We start from the raw sequence: 19,716 nt of genomic DNA, 5'->3' as shown, positions 1-19,716 counted from the left end.
CTGCCAAAAATTTGCACCACTAGCGAAGCAGGATATAGTGGGTTACTGCAGTTTTAGCTCTGTGTTTGTCTGGTTGAACTCTACGCTACCAGGCGGCTGCAGCGATCTAGCTACGCCCCCGCAAATCCGGTAATCCGCCCAAACCGCTCCCGTTTACCGGAATAGCGGACAGGCTAGAAGTCTCTATTAACATTGATTTACTCGACGCCGATAATGGAAGTGTAACAACTTATACAGACTGTTTCGCTGGTTTCGGACTTAATTGGATCATTAATTACCTCTCCTGCTAGGTGTTATACTCATGGTAACAACACGCTTCTTGACCATGCTCTAATATCGCGCCAACTCCGAACTCTGGTGCCATAGATACACGGATCCGAGAACATTTCTCAATATTTGTCACCTTTCAGGCCAAAATACCTCAGGCCGACCGTTGCTACTTTCCCTCTAATTTTGACCGAGATAGTTTTGTTAATACAATCAATCAATCAATCAATCAATCAATCAATCAATCAATCAATCAATCAATCAATCAATCAATCAATCAATCAATCGTTTATTTTTCCACTTTCACAGAGGTCAAAATGCAGGAAGTGGAGACAAAAAGCTGCTATGAGGCAAGCTTGACTGAGTCCCCACCTCACTAAAGCAGATATTGATTGGTCTGTAAACAACTTCCTGCATGATCCCGAACAAGCTCTTGAAAATTTTCTTCCGATCTTTATAGAAGATGTTCGCGCTAACGTAACTACCGTCAGATGCAGGAAACATTTTACATTTCCCAGTAATTCTTGGGTAACTAAAGGGTTATTCACTAGTATGAGAAATAAAGAAAACCCATACAGAAAGACGAAAAAGAAACCTTTTAATGTACGCTTAGCTGCACGTTATAAAAATTATTGTAACATTCTGAATTCTGAACTTTCTAAAGAAGTCTAAACGACAATATAACGAAAATGAATTTGCAAAGCACAATAACAATCTCTAAAAACAGTCGTAATTTCTTTGCGTTCATGAATTTACCAAAGGCCGGTAATGCTGTTGATAAAATAAATCACAACAATAAAACACTTACTGATTCTTCTAGCATAGCAGATTATATCAGTGACTACTTCTATAACACATAAGATAGCCATCAGATGCACCTCTACTTATCGCATTCATCGCTGCAATAAATCATCTTTTCTCTTTACCGTAGCTGCAGATGAGATATGCTCCGTGGTATAAGCTCTGAAGAATACTAGCCCTGACTTAGATAACATTTCTGTTCTTAATCTAAAACTTGTTGCACCACTCATTTCTCAAACACCTTGTATTATAATATTTTTCTAAGTTTGCTTAGAAAGGCTAAGGTTGTTTCTGTACATAAGAAAGGTGAAACGTAGGTGTTTAACTATCGTCCTATTTATATTCTCTCGTCGATTAGTAAAGTTGTTGAAAAGTTATTTTGTAAGCGCCGAAATATTTATTTAAAAAATAATTGGTTGAAATATTGTCAATTTGATTTTCGCGCTGGCAGTTTAACTAACTTAGCTTTAATATCCTTAACCGACTACATTCTTCACTCGCTCGATACTGGTAACTTCGTTGGTTCAATATTTTTGCACTTTACTAAAGCTCTTGATACGATTAATCATAACATACTTTTTACTAAGCTAGAAGACCTGGGAATTACCTGTCCAGTACTAAAACTCCCAAAACGTTACCTGCATGATAGAGAGCAAACCGTTTTTTTTTTTCAGGAGGTGCTTACTCTGATACTAAAGTTATCGATCAAGGTGTACCACAAGGCTCCATACTAGGTCCCTTACTATTCTCCATTTATATTAATGATTTACCCACATGTCTCAAATGTGCACCATCTACCATCTCCTCGCGTGACAAATTTTCAGCAACCTTAATCTTTAAACTATACAATGAGCGTGAACAGATTGTTGCATGGTGTTTTTCTCATCATTTAAATTATCAATCCTAGCAAAGCTCAATTCATGATTTTCCGAACAAGCAGAAGAATACTTCCCGGCATGCCTGAGAAAACTCTAGGTGGCCATCACATTCCCTTCTTCGACTGTACGTGCATCTGTTGGACATCAAGTTAGATTCTAACCTAAAGCTTTCACAGCACATTAAGTAAAAGCGTACCTTCGGTATTGGAACATTAATCAAATCAAGAGCATATTTTTCCAAAGACCCGTTATTAGCATTATACTTTGCTTTCATTCACAATTGCATCAATTACGGCATTGCTTCCTTGGGAAATGCATATTACTGTCAAAGCTCTTACGAAACCAGACAATACGCATTATCACTGACAGCGCTTTTTTTTTTTGCGAATGCTACTCTTTTACTTCGTGAAAACATCCTTGTGACGAGCTTGTTCAGCTATCATCTCACAATTCTGTTTTATGAATTACTTACTAAACAGCTTTCACACGAATTCATTGATTCTAGGTATCTTACTAATAAGAATAATACCAGCTTTGCACGTAACTCCAATATTGTACTACCTATGGTTCATTCTAACTATGGAAAAATGAGATCGTCATTCACGGCTATAAAAATATGGAATGATTTCCCCAACAACCATAAATCTTGATGATCCTTTTATGCATTTAAACATGCCCTTAAACTTTTTTACATGTATAACTAAGTTTACATCGTTTATTGTACTACCTTTGCCATTTGTATGTATTGCCAGTATTTTTATGTACATCTGATTGTATACTGACAAATGTATTTCCTTTGTTTAATTTTTCTTTGTTGTATTTTACGCGATTGTGTTTGTTTTATATAGCTTGCTGATTTTTCATACATCTCTACATTGTTATTATTAACCGAGGGTCCCGTTGCAGTCCTTGACTTTGGGACCCTCTTCTGTATATTATCCTTAACCCATTCACTGTATTTAAAAGAGAGAGAGAGAGATAGAGAGAGAGAGAGAGAGAGAGAATGTTCTGATGCCGCTGCTTGACACAGACGGATTTCGTGAAACCACGTGTTCAGCAGGAGGTTTTAGCTGCGAAGTATGCTTTGTCGAGCTGTTGTATCAAATGCGGACATATATATGTGTCCACGTTTAGGTATAGAGTGTAGACGTAAAAAATACTTAAGATATACTAAATACCGCTCACCTATGAGTTCAGGAGGACCTGTTCAGTGGCCTAGCCGGATATTTGTTCTCGGGAAATCCGGGGTGGGGGGGGGGGTGCAGCCGGGGGCTGTCGCACGTCGTTTTATGCGAGATATCGTGCTGCACAGAATTTCGGATGAGGAACGGAGGACACGTGCTTGATGTTCCCCCCTCTGGCTACACCCCTGGACATTTTATGCCCCTGAGAAGTTGCGGATAACTGATGTCACATGCAACTCGACCTCACTTAACGTCAAGCTCGCGCATAAAGCTGAGGTTAAACTTTTTGGCTTGAAAAAATCGCCCTCAACCTCTTATGAAACTGCTTCCTCGCTGTCCCATTGTGACCATCATTGCTTCGTTATTCAATAAAAGCGGCATGTTCGTGCACCGACCACTCTTTTCGTCTGGTCCTTCACGGGTGCTGTGAAACTCTGGAGTGCAGCTTTATGGAAGATCTTGTTAACAGGGAGGAGGCAGGAGGGGGGGGGGTAGTAAGCTTGATTTCTTTATATGGTTGCCTTGCGGGGAAGACGAAGGGAGCAAAGAGGTACGTGGACTTAAAGTGTGGAGCGGTCGATGATGAAGAGGAGAGACTGCTGTTGTCGTGCGCCGGCTCTTCCTTTTCTTTCTTTCCTCTTTTTTTTTTTTTTGTCCTGGAGCTCAGGCCGTGATCGCATATAGCGTGAAAGTTTCGCTTGGAACGGTTGATGTTACCGTACGCTCACATAGAGATGAATGCGCACAAAGTGAGAGGTGGAGAGAGAGACGGAAGCCCCGTAATGCGGCTGTTCGCTATAAATGGACATGCGCTATTTCAAAATACAAGCCTTAAAACAACAATGAGTCAGACGAGCACGCATGTTCAAGGTGAATGCAGAAACGTTTACACGAAGACCTTTCTGAATGAGTATTTGCAGGTACAAGAATTTAAAAGCGTGACAGCATAGTCGCAGTGCACTCTGTAATTTTTCTTTCTTTTGGTGTTTGCGTACCATCGAAAGACTTATGTAAACTACATGTACTAGATATTAATTGCAAATTTTATTTCTTGTTCCCGTTTACAATGCGATTACATCTAGGACATTTCTCAATTTGAGTGAATTGATGTCATTTCACCATTGATGTATAAATTCGAGGAAAGGCAAAGTTTCCCTGAGAGAGTTTGAGGTGAGTTCGATAGGTCTATGACTTAATGCTGATCCCTATCCAAGTTACAGAGACTGAGAGCTCCAGTCGAGTTGTATAAAAGCAGATTTTTCTCTCACCCATCGCGTCCTGTATTGTAGATGAAAATGAACTTCTGCGTTTTGTGACAGAGACGTTCTGCTGCTTGTCTTTACATACAATCAGCGTTAGATATTTCGGAGTGCCAGCCTGTACTAGTTCTGGAAAATCAGGCTGTTATATAGCTGTCCCTATAAGGATAAGGATGCCATGGGGGAATCTCAGAAATAGCTTAACCAAACAGCTTAGTCATGCTCTATCGTTACGTGGTGCTGAATGGGAGAACTACCATATGTCTACTACTTGATTTTCAGGGAAACTGGAAATCGACACTCATTCACGGGAAGTGTAAAGAGTGAAAGTAAGCAATCGACACAACTCCTTTATTGATCGGGTAGCACTGCACGATTAAGGTCGTGTGTCATCATCATCATCATCATCATCATAATCGTCATCCTCCTCCTCCTCCTCCTATTTTATGTCCACTGCAGGATGAAGGCGATCTCCAATTACCCCTGTCCCTGCGCCACCCTCCAATTACCCTGCGCCAAACCATTCCAACTAGTGCCCGCGAATTTCCTCATTTCATCGCCCTACCTAGTCTTCCGCCGTCCTCCGCTTCCCTTCTCTTGGCCCCCATTCTGTAATCCTAATGGTCCACCGGTTATCTATCCTACGCATTACATGACCTGCCCAGCTCCATTTTTTCTGTTAGTGTCAATTAGAATATCAGCTATCCTCGTTTGCTCTCTGATCCACACCACTCTCTTCCTGTCTCTTAACGTTACACCTAACATTCTTCGTTCCATCGCTCCTTGAGCGGTCCTTAACTTCTTCTCAAGCTTCTTTGTCAGTCTCCACGTTTCTTCCCCATATGTCAGCACTGGTAAAATGCACTGATTGTACACCTTTCTTTTTAATGATAATGGTAAGCTTCCAGTCAGGATCTGACAATGTCTGCCGAATGCGCTCCAACCCGTTTTTATTCTTCTCCTGATCAGGGTCCCCTGTGGGTAATTGACCTAGGTAAACATACTCCTTCACAGGCTTTAGAGGCTGACTGGCGATCCTGAACTCTTGTTCCCTTGCCCGGCTATTGATCATTATCTTTGTCTTCTGCATATTAATTTTCAACCCCACTCTTATACTCTCTCTGTTAAGATCCTCAATCATTTGTTGTAACTAGTCCCCAGTGTTACTGAACAGGACAATGTCATCGGCAAATCGAAGGTTGCCGAGTTATTCGCCATTTCATCCTTACTCCTAAGTCTTCTCAGTTTAACAGCTTGAATACTTCTTCCAAACACGCAGTGAATAGAATTGGAGAGATTGTGCCTCCTTGTCTGACCCCTTTCCTTATAGGTATCTTCCTACTTTTCTTGTGGAGAATTAAGGTAGCTGTGGAATTTCTGTAGGTACTTTCGAAGATATTAACGTAAGCGTCCTGTACTCCTTGATTACGTAATGCCTCTATGACTGCTCGTATCTCTACTGAATCAAATGCCTTCTCGTAATCTATGAATGCCATATAGAGAGGCTGATTATACTCTGTGGATTTCTCGATTATCTGATTAATGACGTGTATGTGATACATTGTAGAGTATCCCTTCCTAAAGTCAGCTTATTCCCTTGGTTGACTAAAGTCCAGGGTTGCTCTTATACTATGGGAAATTATCTTGGTGAATATTTTACATAACACTGTGAGTAAACTAATGGGTCTATAATTTTTCAATTCTTTAACGGCTCCCTTTTTGTGGATTAGTAAAATGTTTACATTCTTCCAGTTCTCTGGGACACTTGAAATCGATAGACACTTCGTATAGAAAGCCGCCAGTTTTTCAAGCATTATGTCTCCATCTTTGATTAAATCGATTGTTATTCCATCTTCTCCTGCCGCTTTTCCCAGTTTCATGTCTTGCAAGGTCCTTCTAACCTCATCGCTAGTTATTGAAGGCGTTTCTGCAACCTGTTCATAACTGCTTCGAATGGACTTATCGTGGCTCCTCTGGGTACTGTACAGGTCAGTACAGAATTCTTCCGCTGCTTTTACTATATACCTTCGAGATTGCTGATGATATTACGCTGCTTACCTTTCAGTGCATACTTCTTGGTTTGTCCTATGTCAAGTTTCCTTCTCACTGATTGCACGCTGCGCCTATTTTTGACGGCTTCCTCAGTCTTTCTCACGTTATAATTTCGAATATCACATATTTTCTCCTTGTTGATCAGTTTTGACACTTCCGCGAATTCTATCTTATCTCTTGAGTTGGACACTTTAATTCTTTGTCGTTTCTTTATTAGGTCCTTTGTTATTTGGGAGAGCTTGCCTACTGGCGCCTTGGTGCCTTGCTTCCCACTTCAGTTGCTGCCTCTGAAGCAGCATAGTTATGGTTTCATTCATTACATCTATGCCGTCTTCATCTCTCTGTTCTAAGGCTGCATATTTGTTTGCAAGTACCAGCCGCAATTTGTCTGCTTTTACCCTTACTGCATCTATATTGGCCTGTTTCTTCTTGACGAATTTTACTCTTTCTCTCTCCGAATTGAGGTGAATCCTAGCCCTCACTAACCTATGATCACTGCACTTTACCCCACCTAACACTTCTACATCCCGGACTATGCTGGATCGGCAGAAAGTATGAAATCAATTTCATTTCTTGTTTCACCGTTATAGGGCTTTTCCAGGTCCACTTTCTGTTGCTACGCTTCCTGAAGAAGGTGTTCATTATTCGCTGCTTATTCGTTTCTGCGAATTCTACCAGAATCTCTCCTCTAGCGTTCCTAGAATCGTCGCCGCAGTTGCGAATTGCTTGTTCACCAGCCTGCTTTTCCCCCACTTTTACATTGAAGTCACCCGTTACACTGAGTTTGCACTTTCCTCATCGCTAATTCAACATCTGCATAAAACTGATCTACTTCATCATCATCATGACTGGATGTTGTAGCGTAGGCTTGTATTAGTTTTAATCTATACCTCTTATTAAGTTTGATTACGACTTCAGCTACCCTCTGATTAATGCTGTAGAATTCGTCAAGGTTGCCCGATATGTCCTTATGGATTAGGGATACCTACCCCGTTTTGCTTTTTATCTGGGAGACCTCTATAGCAGAGAACACGGCCGTTATAAGTCAGCACTATATAGGCCTCTCCAGTTCTCCTAATCTCACTAAGGCCAATGATATTCCAAACAATGCCTGATAGTTCCTCAAAAAGTCCTGCTAAGCTAGTCTCGCTCGACAGAGGTTCGTGTGTTAAAGGTTGTCAGGGTCAATTTCCATTGGCAGCCTGTCTGGTTCCAGAGATTTTTAACACGCTCTGCTGCCTTACATGTCTGACCGCCGGCTTGGTCAGGTGCTCCGTATCTGCTTGGGACTGAGGGCCATTGGTTGATCGAATTAGTCATTTGGGAGGGAGTGGCCGAATACTGCACCAGGGAGGTCAATTCCTGTTCTGGTGAGGGAGTGTCTTTTGTTGAAGCTTAGTGGATCTTCCTAATTTGGTTGTACCAGGATTAGTATAGCCGCACTCGCTCTAGGCATCTTTTGCCGGTGTCAGGCGCCACTCCAAGCCTGGAGAGGTAGTGCACTGCAGGAGGTGAAATTCGAGCTTACCTTCGTAAGATTTAAAAAAAAGAAAAGCATTTTTTTTTTTTTGCATACGAGGATTCGAACTTCTGACTATGGCAACCGAGCAACCGACATGGCTGTCAGATAATCCTGTAGGCGGCGAGGCTACCTTATCGCGGAGAAGTCCCGCCCAGAGGTGATTATATGCCTAAAAGATCCCTTGATTTATCTGCCATTGGCACAATGTAGTGTCATTTCTCAGTGGTCCTAACATCGTGTCACTGTCATGAAAAAAGACCACGATCATCACAGGTACAATGGCAAAAGACGACTCCAAGTGAATGTCCCACTCATTTTTGATTGTTCGATTCCAATAATAAAAAAAAAGACCTCTCGGGACGCATTATGCTCGAGATATTGCAATGAATCGTAGTTCTCAACCGTCCACAGCGCACGATTGTCTGTGCTATATATGTATATGCGACAGACTTCATGTTAAAAGCGCGCATTCAACGCGCGCATTTTCTTTTTAAGCATTGCGTTCACACAAATGTCGAAAATATTGAAAACTGATATGATTTTCTACATTTTTAACGTTTATTTTTTCAAATATGCATTCCCAGTACGCTAGAAGTTTCCGTCTCGTCGGAAGTGCTTCTCGTTCGTCCCATTGAGCTACATTGTGTCGCTATAGCTGAGTATGCACGATCGCATCCAAACGATCGCATCCAGATGAAGGATGCGAGCTATACGCCCCCATGCCGTGAGTGCTTACCTTGACGCGCACTTCTCCCTGTCTGGGCACTCCCACCTCGACGGTCTCGATGCTCAGAGGCTCCGAGGGCTCCCAGGCAACGGCCGCCCGGCAGTAGATGGGCTGCGCGCCGCGTGAAAACGAAGCAGGCTCGCTTTGCCGTGAGCTTTCTCGGCGAAGCTCTCAGCGTGCAGGAGGCCGTGTGCGAGCTTCAGCGCGCGCTTTCAATGCCACCAGGACTCTTGGCCCGACCGCAACGGTGACAAGTACCAACACCGCCATATGTATCAACATACAACAATAAACCCATGGTCTGTATGCGTAATTTTCCCGAAAGCGTATTAAGTGCTTATCATTTCTGCGTTTCGATTAAACAGAACAGATAATTTTCCCTATGCTTTTCCTGGCTTCGCGTAGTTTGCAACTAGCGTCAAATCGAACCCCTCAGTGCCCCTCATTCTTCTCGAACCTTACTTAAGGCGCTCCTCGCGCTCCCCTTTTCGTCGTGCAAGAGCGTTGGAAAAGCTAACGCTCTAAAGTCACTCTACAGCGCACGTACCTCGGTACTATCTATCCGATGCGAAAACATTTAGTCGGAGCGCACGAATGACACGTTTTGAGGCGAGAGAAGCTAAAACCTATTGAGAGTTCTTTTTACATTTATTTATTTAGCAGTGCTCGAACTGTCGTCAAAGGATGCCGATGGAGACTGAGGCTAGAAATTCATATCGATCTCGCCTCTTGCGCCTTCAGCGTAGCACGCGGTTCGCGGTGGAAGCTTGACCTTGCTACAGCGTATCTTTGTTCTTTGTATGGAGAGAATGTCGTGAGCCTCTAGGTGCCGCCGTGCCTGCCTGCATCACAGCACGTGCCCTATGTGAGTTTTACCGAGCCCCAGTATGGCCGAGATGGTTGCGGTATATCTCGGCGAAGCCGACAAATGTACTATGTACGAGGATATGGCACGTGCAAAACTTGAGTTAGAACGGGCAGCATTTATTGTGGATGATCCGCTGTTCAGTCCTGTTGTGAGTAGAGGGTGTCCAATGGCGTCGTGGGATAATTATAATATAAAAACAAAACTTGTTTTGACTGTTTCCGTGCTCCCTGCCGGGGGACGCCGCGGGCTATGTCCCGACAATGGCCGATACTAAAGTTGATAAGTTTCTGGATAGACGGAAAAAGAAAAGAAAATGCACGTACGAGATCGGAAACCATTGCCTTGTCAGAGAGCCGTGCAGTAGCCACGCGTGGACCCGTAAATATCATGCGAAGCTCGCAAGTTGCACTTTGGACAGCCAGCTTTCTTCTCTTCGCCGACAGACTCAACAACTTTCGCCGCTTCCAGAAAAACGGCAAACGATATTTTCTGTTAAAATAAGCCCTCTCTGTAATACGTTTGGTTCCCAGAGCATAGGTCAATAAATAAAATAAATAAACAACGGGGACTAAAACTCGAATACACACCCACACAGACAGACACACACACACAGTCACTTACTGACTGACACTTATAGAGGGCGTTCATCCTATTTGCCGACGAGCGTTGAAACAACGATTTACTTTTGTTTACTGTCGATTTACGCTCGACGCTCGCACCGGTTTGGTGCGAGCGTCGAGCGCCTGTGGGCGTGGCAAATCGTTCGCTCACAACCACGTCGTATAAGACGAGACCAGATTTGCAAGTGTTGCGCCAGCGTTTCGTCAATGACAAGCGTAAATGCGGCAGTGACGCATGCTCTCTAACTGCTTTCGACGACGCAGTCCTCGCGGAACTTCGTATGACCTCTGCGGAAGCCCATCTCAGCGCACACATCAGCGACGATAATATTTGAACTTTTGCGAAATACGGACAGCACCATCTACTCGGCAGTGTTCCTGCCTCTCGAGTTACGCACAAGATGAACCTTGAGCGCTCGCCTGATCGGAACCGCTTCGGTATATCCGACCGCGGCAGCGATGACGGCTCTCGACAGTGGCGTGGACGTGAGCGCACAGCAGCCAAATTGACGCGGCTGGACTCACCATGCCTTGCGTGGCGTCGATTGGGTCCATAGACATGGTTGGGCCGGTGTATTAGCGGTCGCTTGAGCTTCGCACAGAGGAAAATGAGCAACTTAGCCTTCGTCTTCTTTTATTTTTCTCCTCCGTGACGATAGTCTCTCAGCGGACACGAGGCAAAAGATGAAGTGGACCTGGAATATTTCATTGCATATCACGGCCTATACGGGGAAAAAAAATACGCACTGCATGGTTAGCAAGAAAAACGAACTCAATTAGGCAACTGTAACGAAAATTAAGAAGAAGAAATGAAACCGGGCGAATCATTGTGAGGCCGAATTCGAGGGCCTGTGTCATGCATCTCAACCTGCTCCGTTACGCTAAAGGCGCGAAAGTAGATGAACAACCCTAAAGCCGAAAAGTCAGACGGGAAAGGGACATAACAGTTTATATGAACAACTCGAGTCTAAGTTCCCTTTCCAGGGCAAGGTGGCTACGTCGGAAGTGCCGTTTTGCAGAGAGAGATATATAACAACAGGAAAGGTATACATAGGCGTATCTACCGGGGAGGTCAAAGGAGGCACTCTCCCCCCCCCCCCCTCTGTCAAAAGTGTGTGTGGGGGGGGTGCAAAGTACGTTATCCCCCCCCCCCTTCCTCCCACTTTTTAAAGCGGGCACTGTCGGCTGCACGCTGGAAAGTCCAGCAAAACTCTTGCTGAAGCTAAATTTTCTTCCTCAATAAAGTGACCACATAAGTAATGCTTTCCTTTGCTACGCATCCCCTGCTTGGACAGCGAGGATTGCATTTTGTGCCTTCTCGGAGAGCCCTGTAACGGAGGACGCGCGGTATTCGCCATACACGCTAGCCTTGCGGAGAACGCCTAGCGCTCTGGGCAGTTGCCGCCCTAACAAACTGTCAGCTTGCGCAACTTGCATCGTGCCCAGTTTTTTGGGACCGCTATATCCGTATTCGAAACCACAGTCAGCGGGCAACATTTAAGCGAAGGGGAAGCCCGGATAAGGTATACTAATCAGCCGCGCTTAACGACTAGTGTGTCTTACGGCATGAAATCGTCGGATGATCGAATGTTGAAACTATTTAATCTCTGTCCAGAGATAGCCTACATAACGCTGCAGTCTCAGTAGCTTATCGCCATCAAAGGTCCAATCAAACCTCTTACACGTATGTCTGACGTAGTAGTTCTGCGGAAACCCGCAAGGTGGAGAGAAGTAATTAATAAAGGGAAAATCAGACGGAAATCAGATGGGTTTCCTTTGTAGCAATTGCTACGAACGGGTGGATATCTGATTTTCCCTTTATTAATTACTTCTCTCCACCTTGCGAGTTTCCGCAGAACTACTGCGTCAAACACTTGCCTTTGCTTCGTGTTGTCGACAAATTCGACTTCGCCGTGCCATCTGCTAGCCTGGTTAGCTCAGATGGTAGAGCGGCTGCCCCGGAAAGGCGGTGGTCCCGGGTACGAGTCCCGGACCAGGGCGAATTTTTCTTCAACTCTGAGGCTTTTCTTTCGAGGAACCCGCACGGGTTTCCTTTGTAGCAATTGCTACGAACGGGTGGATGTCTGATTTTCCATTTATTAACGTATAACTGTCGTATTACATTTTGTAGTCACGACTTATCCTGGATACCCTCGTAAATATGACCTTGGTCGGACGTGCAGAGCCATCTGAATTCCAATAGAACATTGACCTAATTTTTTTTCTAAGGCATGGGTGACCTCCGAATTCGACGATTTCATTTTCAGAATGTTTCTAAATAAGAGATTCACTATTACTTGTTTCCTGGCAGGAGCAAATACAGCAGATATTTCGTGTTCTGAAAAAAATGAGGGCCACTTTTTGGTGATGTGTAGCGAAAATTTGCACTGTGTAGGTTGCTTATGTGCTTTGAAAGCAGTTACTGAATAGTCGCTTTCTCCCAATTTTTATGTATTATACACGACATTTAGTTGTTTTCCCCCGGTATCCTCGGTAAAATATGCGGGGCGCGGTATTTATATTTATTCGAAATACGAAGCAATGTTCTGAGTGACGGGCGATATATGTTTATACTGTGTAGGTTCATTGCAGCCTTTGCAGAAACTTGCTCATTGAAGCATTCCAGGGTGTCATACTGCCGCTAATCAAAATATTTACCAGACTCCTAAAACAACAGCACTATGGATAGTTGAAATTACGTGAAAATAAACATAATCTTAAACGCAATGCGTTGGGACGCTGTTCAGTTTCCTGTTTTTAAATGTAAGTACGGCCGATAATTACTAAAACCTCGTTTTCTCATGTGTTATCGCACATAATACGAGATTCTTAGTTTGTTTATCAGGTGTCCTCGGTTAGCTAAACAAGGTATCTTGTTTATATCTGGGGAAATAAGGGCATGGTATGGCCAATGTGTAGGCAATGTTCCAAAAGGCTGGGTTAAATGCGCATTTACCATTAGTACACGTACGCAAGTGGTCCATAGCGTTATTAATCTGTTTTACGAGCAGTGAAAAACTTAGACGGCTGCGCCGGCATAATTACAACTACAAGTGAGGTCAAATTTTTCGACCATAAGGGGAACAATACGCCAAGTTTATGTGCAATCGTAAATGCGTGTTGGTGAAATACAGCGTTAAAGAAATTGTAAGCAAGTGTTTGAAAGTACCACGCCGCTGCTATTAGGTTTCCTAATGTCTCAAGAGAAAGCAACCATGCGTTTCCGATATTTTATACATTGAAGGAAAAGGCAGTATTTTAAGTACAATGTGTCGCCTAGTTTTAACGTTTCTCGTTTATTTAGAAGCGTTACGAGTAATTATTGAACCCTCATCTTTTTTCTTTTTACTTTTTCACGCGTGATATATTAGTCTCGCCTGGTGTCCTCACTGCACTAAAGGAGACAGCTTCATTGTGTTTGGTGACTGTAAGGACAAGTTAATGGGTGATGTGCAGGTGAAGCTCAAAATAGATCGGTAATTGGGACTTTCGCAATAAATTACGTATGAAAGCACTCTGGAGCGTTATGAGCGTGTCTAACGAGCGGGGAAGAAATGAGCCCGCTGCCATTGTATAACTATAAAATTCGCCGAGACTAAATTTAGCGAAAACTGGTGGTACGCTATGAAAACTATCTGTGCGAAGTTAAATGCGTTTGAATCAAACAGAGCCATTGTAAAAAAAAAAAAATCTTATTCAAGTGTTAGAGCGTGTGATATGGCCGCTATCAGCTTTGTTTCCCAGTGTCCCGACATAGCTTTAGGTTTCGACAGGTTTATATTTTGTGGAAACGGGAGGGAGGACATGGTAACTGCAATGTGCGACAAAATTTTTACGATCTTGGTCCGGTTAGAAGCTTTGAAAATAATTACTGAGCCGTCGCTTTTTTCCCCCCTATTTTCAGGTGCCTATACACGTTCCGACTTGGTTTCAGCGATGTCCTCGGTGAACTAAACAAGACATTTTGTTTACATTTGACGAAAATAAGGGGCGCGTTATGGACAATATGTAGGTAAACGTCAAAGACAGGGGACTAATTATGATATTTGCAGTAAATTACGCATGCAAGCGATCCGGAGCTTCTTGAATGTGTTTTGCGAATAAAGAATTCATCCCGTTGCCCTGTGAGGGCAGGGAACTCAATCGATATCAAATTTAGCGGAAAGTGAAGGGGGGGGGAGAGCAGGGAGGGAGGGAGGACACCATGGTAAATGTTATTGCGAAGTAACGTGTATGTTGATGATTTACTGGCTTTTTGAAATTCCCTACAAGAAGTGCTCCAAAGCATTACATGCGAGCAAGTTTTCAAACGGAACAGTCATATATGTATACGGGCAACTTATTAAAGTATGCTATATAATTAGAAGAAACTGAAGCTTTTACTGCAACTGTTTGAAAGAAACAGCTTCGCTGGAAATCGGGTTGTAATTCTCCAAGGTCCATCCCATCGGCTGTCTTTTTTCTTGTGAATATTGCAAGTAAATTATGCTGATTGTACTTCGTTGCGTATAACCTCAAAAATACTATTACCAAAACTAGCGATACATTTATGCTGTAGACTTAATCCGAAAGACTGCCCTCTGTTTAATTATTAAAATTGTTAGTAACAAATACGAATTTTTCGTGTGCGCTGTACTGCTGCTACTGGGCGGGATCCGGGACCTCTGTGAGGCACTCATTACCGTTTGTCCCTGTGTCATCTTGAGATTTTATATAGTAACAAGAAATAAATGCAAATTCAAGCAATTTTTGGGCCTCCGTGGTCCACCATATGGGATTGATATTTGCTGAATATAAATATAGATGACAAGCATTTCCAGTCCAGGCTCTTTCACTTATTCTGATAGCAATTTGCAATATATATATTGTAATGAAGAAGAACGTGCTTGGCCATCGTCTGGACGCTTGGCAAGTTTTGTCCCTAATTTATATGGCCGCTCTTCTGACGTCGTGACCGACCACCATGCGCTGTGTTGGCTTTCGAATTTAAAAGAACCATCTGGCCGCCTCGCTCGCTAGGCCCTGCGAATCCAGATGCACGACGTACGCGTGGTGTATCGTTCCGGGCGGAAGCATTCCGACGCTGATGCTCTTTCCCGCTCACCACTCGCTCTAGAGGCCACTCGTGAGTCCCCCTGTGAGCGCACGTTGTCGTCTCTTGACTTTGACACTATTCCTGCCGAAGAACACAATGACCTCTGAATTGCAAGCCTTTTCGACCTTCTCTCAAATGCCTCAACAGTTCCTGCCTTTCGAATACTTCTGCGCCAAGTTCCTCATTTTGCGATCCGTGATCAGCTCCTGTACCGTCGCAACTAGCTGTGCACCAGAGGGGCGTATACGTGGTTGCTCGTCATCCCGAAAGCCTTGAGATCAGAGATCTGTTCCTCTTTCCACTAAGACCTCCATTGTGGCCACGCCGGCGTTTTCAAGACGTGTGAGAGACTTCGGCACCGCTACTACTGGCGGGGTATGTACACCTTCGTCCGCTCTTGCCGTGAATGTCAGCAACGCAAATCTCCGCCGCACCTCCCAGCCGGTGAACTCCAACCCGTGCCATGCCCATATCAACCTTTTGATCGTATTGGTGTCAATCTATATGGCCCACTTCCCATGTCTACGTCCGACAACCGGTGGATTACAGTTGCCTTCGACCACTTAACACGCTATGCGGAGACTGCTGCCCTCCCAGCTGCTACAGTGCAGGAAATACCACTTTTATACTGCGCGATTTTGTGCTTCGTCATGGAGGCCCTCGTGAACCCCTCAGCGAGCGAGGCCGCGCCTTCCTGTCTGATGTCGTTGAAATATTGCTTGCTGAATGCGCTATTGTTCATCGTACATCCACCGCCTTTCACCCGCAAACCAGTGTGGTGCCACAGAACGCTTTAATCGCACCCTTGGTGATATGCTCGCTTGTATATGGCATCCAACCACTCCAATTCGGACTTATAGTTCTTCCATTCGTCATCTGCGCCTACAATACCGCAACGTAAGCCACTACCGGTTTCTCCCCCTTCTGTCTTCTTTATGGCCGTCATCCTTCTCATACAATCGACACCATTCTGCCCTATCACCCAGACCCATCAGAATGTCTGCCAATCTTGGACGCTGCCACACATATGTTGGCAATTCTGCCTGCAGAGACACCACACCTGACCTTACGTTCATTAAGAACACAGAGCATGTTTCATGGAGTAACACAAACATGAATTTTGGCAGCGATCATTACGTAATAGAAGTCAAACTGGAAGTTGAGAAAGGCCGAACTCGAGTATTCAAGGTCGTAGATTGGGACCTTTTTCGTAAGTTAAGAGCCCAAAGCGGAAAAGAAACCACCAACCTCAATCTCAGGGACTGGTGTGAGGGCATCAGAAGGGACATTAAAACAGCGTCCAAAAGAATTGTTACAAGACACTAATGTAGAGGCAATGGACTCGAAACGTGCCCACTTAATAGAAGCCAAGGAAGCCATAACCCTAAGATGGCGGGCCCAAAGGCTAAATCGTAAGCTGAGAAAAAGAATCGCAGAACTTAATAAACAAATCGAACAATACTGTAACACCCTCTACCAGCAACAGTGGGACGAGTTTTGTGAGTCAATCGATGTGCAAATAAGGAACGACAAGGTGTGGAAATTGATCAAGCATCTGCTGCATGAAAAAGGCACTAAATCCAACCAGAGACACAGCCTTGCCCGAGCTATACACATAGCCCTTAAGGATCAACCCATCGAAACAGTAACCAAACAACTAAGTGACAAATACCTACCAGTTATAAATGAGCAGGACCAGCCACTTCCATCAGAATACAGGGGAGCCGCTCAACCTGAACTCGACCAACCCTTCACCACATCCGAAATCCGGAGGGTGTTAAGTGAACTAAATCGAAAGTCAGCCCCCGGTCCTGATGGAGTAACAAACAGATCACTTAGCAATCTCGATGAGCCCTCAATTGAATCGCTGACAGACTTCATCAATGAAGCCTGGATCTCAGTCGAAGTCCCAGAAGAATGGAAAACTTCACAAGTTATACTAGTACCGAAACCGGGTAAACCTCCAAGCTTGGACAACTTAAGGCCTATATCACTTACATCATGCGTGGGGAAGGTCGCTGAACGCGCAATCCTTAACAGGCTAAAGGACCACTTAGAGGACAATAATATATACACCCACAACATGCTGGGTTTTAGGTCCGCACTTCCCACGCATGATGCCATGAAGCAAATTAAACGCCACATACTCGACGGATATTCTAGAAATACTAAGGCCATACTGGGATTAGACTTGGAAAAAGCGTTCAACAGCATCAAGCATGAGTACATCCTCAAAACGACAGAAGACATTGGACTCGGATTGAGGATGTTTAAATACATCAAATCCTTTCTTGAAGCATGCACGGTGAAGATAAAGGTCGGAGACACAAACTCGGAAGTGGTTCAGCTCGGAGATCGAGGAACCCCCTAAGGATCGGTGATCTCTCCCGTCCTTTTCAACCTGTGCATGATTGGTCTGTCCAGAAAGCTGGGCAGCATTAAGGGCATTGACCATACCATTTATGCTGATGATCTCACTGTATGGTGTGCTGGTGGCAGTGAAGAGCAGATACAGGACGCATTGACTGAACCGATCAAAACGGTGGAAGAATACCTGAGACCCACTGGACTCAGGTGCTCCCCACATAAATCGGAGTTGCTACTTTATAGACGCGAAAAAGGGGGCAGGCCTAAGGGCTGGAAACCTCTATCGGAAAGCAATATACACCTACATAGAGAAAATGGTGCCATTATACCCAGAGTCAACGTGATCAGGGTACTAGGCTTTTTCATTGATGCAAACGGTGGAAACCATACGGAGGTCAAGAAAATCACCCTTAAAACGGATAACGCGTGCAGGATGATCAGACGCCTGGCAGGAAGACACAAGGGCATGAAAGAAGATAACCTCATCAGGTTAATCAACTCTTTCGTGCTCTGTCATATTTCATACGCCGCTGCCATGTACAACTGGATGCAGGTTCAACTCAAGAAGCTTGACGCTGCGATCAAGAAAGTTGTTAAAAGCGCATTGGGGCTCCCAATTCGAACCAGCACTGCAAAATCGCTCAAGTTAGGAATACACAACACAACCATGGAGATCGCGGAGGCTCAAGAAACATCACAAATAGCGAGACTATCTACAACCAGCACGGGAAGATCAATCCTGGACAAGATCATGATCAACCCCATTACGGATCCAGCACAGTACACTAAAGTTAATCAATTCGCAGACAACATAATTGTCGCACCGCTACCCAGGAATATGCACCCAAAACATAACATCAACAGGAGAGTTGCACGAGCCAGGGCGTTAATCAAGAAAATGGATAAAGGGGGCAGAGGAGCCTGCTTTGTTGATTCGGCTGCCTAAAAGGATAGAACTAAGTTCGCGGCCGCGGTAGTGTATCACCAGGGCAAATGCACCAACTGCGCCACGGTCTACACTAGCAAACCTGAAGTTGCTGAACAAGTTGCCATTGCATTGGCACTAACAGACGATAGATTCACAGAAATTTATAGCGACTCGAAAACAGCTATTAGAGCTTTCAATAGGGGAAAAATTGCCCCACAGGCTGCAAAAATAATTAACAAAAGGCAAACAAATGTTACACGTTACATTTATTGGTTCCCTGCGCACCTTGGTTCACTTGATGGTATTCCTGTCAATCCAAATGAATCGGCCAACAGCGTCGCCCGCGACCTTACAGACCGGGCCGCTTTTACATATGGTTTTGATTCTGCTGGATTGGAGAACTTACAGAGAGATACGCTCATTACATACAATGAAATGACAAAACATTACTGCATGGGAAGGAGGGAGTTTCCACCCCCTCACTATAGACTAAACAGAGCACAAGCAGTTACACTTAGGCAATCACAAACAGAGTCTTATTATTCACCAGCACAAATAAAGGAATGGTATGACATTGCAGACATGAATATTATATGCAAAGCATGCAAAAAGAAGATATGCACGCTCGAACATATGCTCTGGGAGTGTGGGTCGCTCGGCCCTGGCATTTCCCGGAATCGGTTTTTAGGAATGATCAGATCTCCAAATCATATCCCTCAAGTCCTGGCTGTCCAGTACGCCCGTGATAGGGCTGAGAGGCTTGACCTCCCGGTCCCAACATGGGACTAGCCAGGCAAGTGGCAACAACTTGTACAGGACAAGAATAAAGTTTTTTCCTCCTCCTCCTCCTCCTCCTCCTCTTCCACAAGCTGAAGAATGTCGTCAATTGGCCCACCGCTTCACTTTGGACGATCAGAATCACCAAAACTCAAAATACGATGCCCGCAACTCGACTCCAACTTTTCTACCGGGAACTCTCGCTTGGCTGTCTGTATCGAAACACACACCAGGGCTCGCTTCAAAACTTCTTCCTTAATACGATGGACCATACCGCGTTCTGCAGCGAACTTCTCCCGTTAACTACCCCATAGAGGCACTCACACCACCGTCTGACATGCGTTGTCGTAACCGCGAAGTCGTCCACGTCC

General features: G+C 44.4%; 1 protein-coding gene across 2 annotated transcripts in view; it reads right to left on the bottom strand.

Annotated features, from left to right (window-relative positions):
- Positions 1–10,795, bottom strand: part of LOC126548296 (alcohol dehydrogenase class-3-like) — an 89,496-nt gene extending 78,701 nt beyond the window's left edge. For both annotated transcript variants that reach the window (XM_050196443.2, XM_055063081.1), the window contains exons 1-2: positions 10,704–10,795; positions 8,700–8,801 (exon numbers count right to left, since the gene is read on the bottom strand). In XM_050196443.2, coding sequence (XP_050052400.1) covers positions 8,700–8,801; positions 10,704–10,739 — 138 coding nt within the window. In that variant the 5' untranslated portion in view covers positions 10,740–10,795. The remainder of the gene's footprint in view (positions 1–8,699; positions 8,802–10,703) is intronic.
- Positions 10,796–19,716: the final 8,921 nt, after the last annotated feature.

Source organism: Dermacentor andersoni, chromosome 1 (genome assembly GCF_023375885.2).
Source record: "Dermacentor andersoni chromosome 1, qqDerAnde1_hic_scaffold, whole genome shotgun sequence".
In the NCBI taxonomy this organism is placed as follows: domain Eukaryota; kingdom Metazoa; phylum Arthropoda; class Arachnida; order Ixodida; family Ixodidae; genus Dermacentor; species Dermacentor andersoni.
This window is presented reverse-complemented; position numbering and strand designations above follow the sequence as displayed.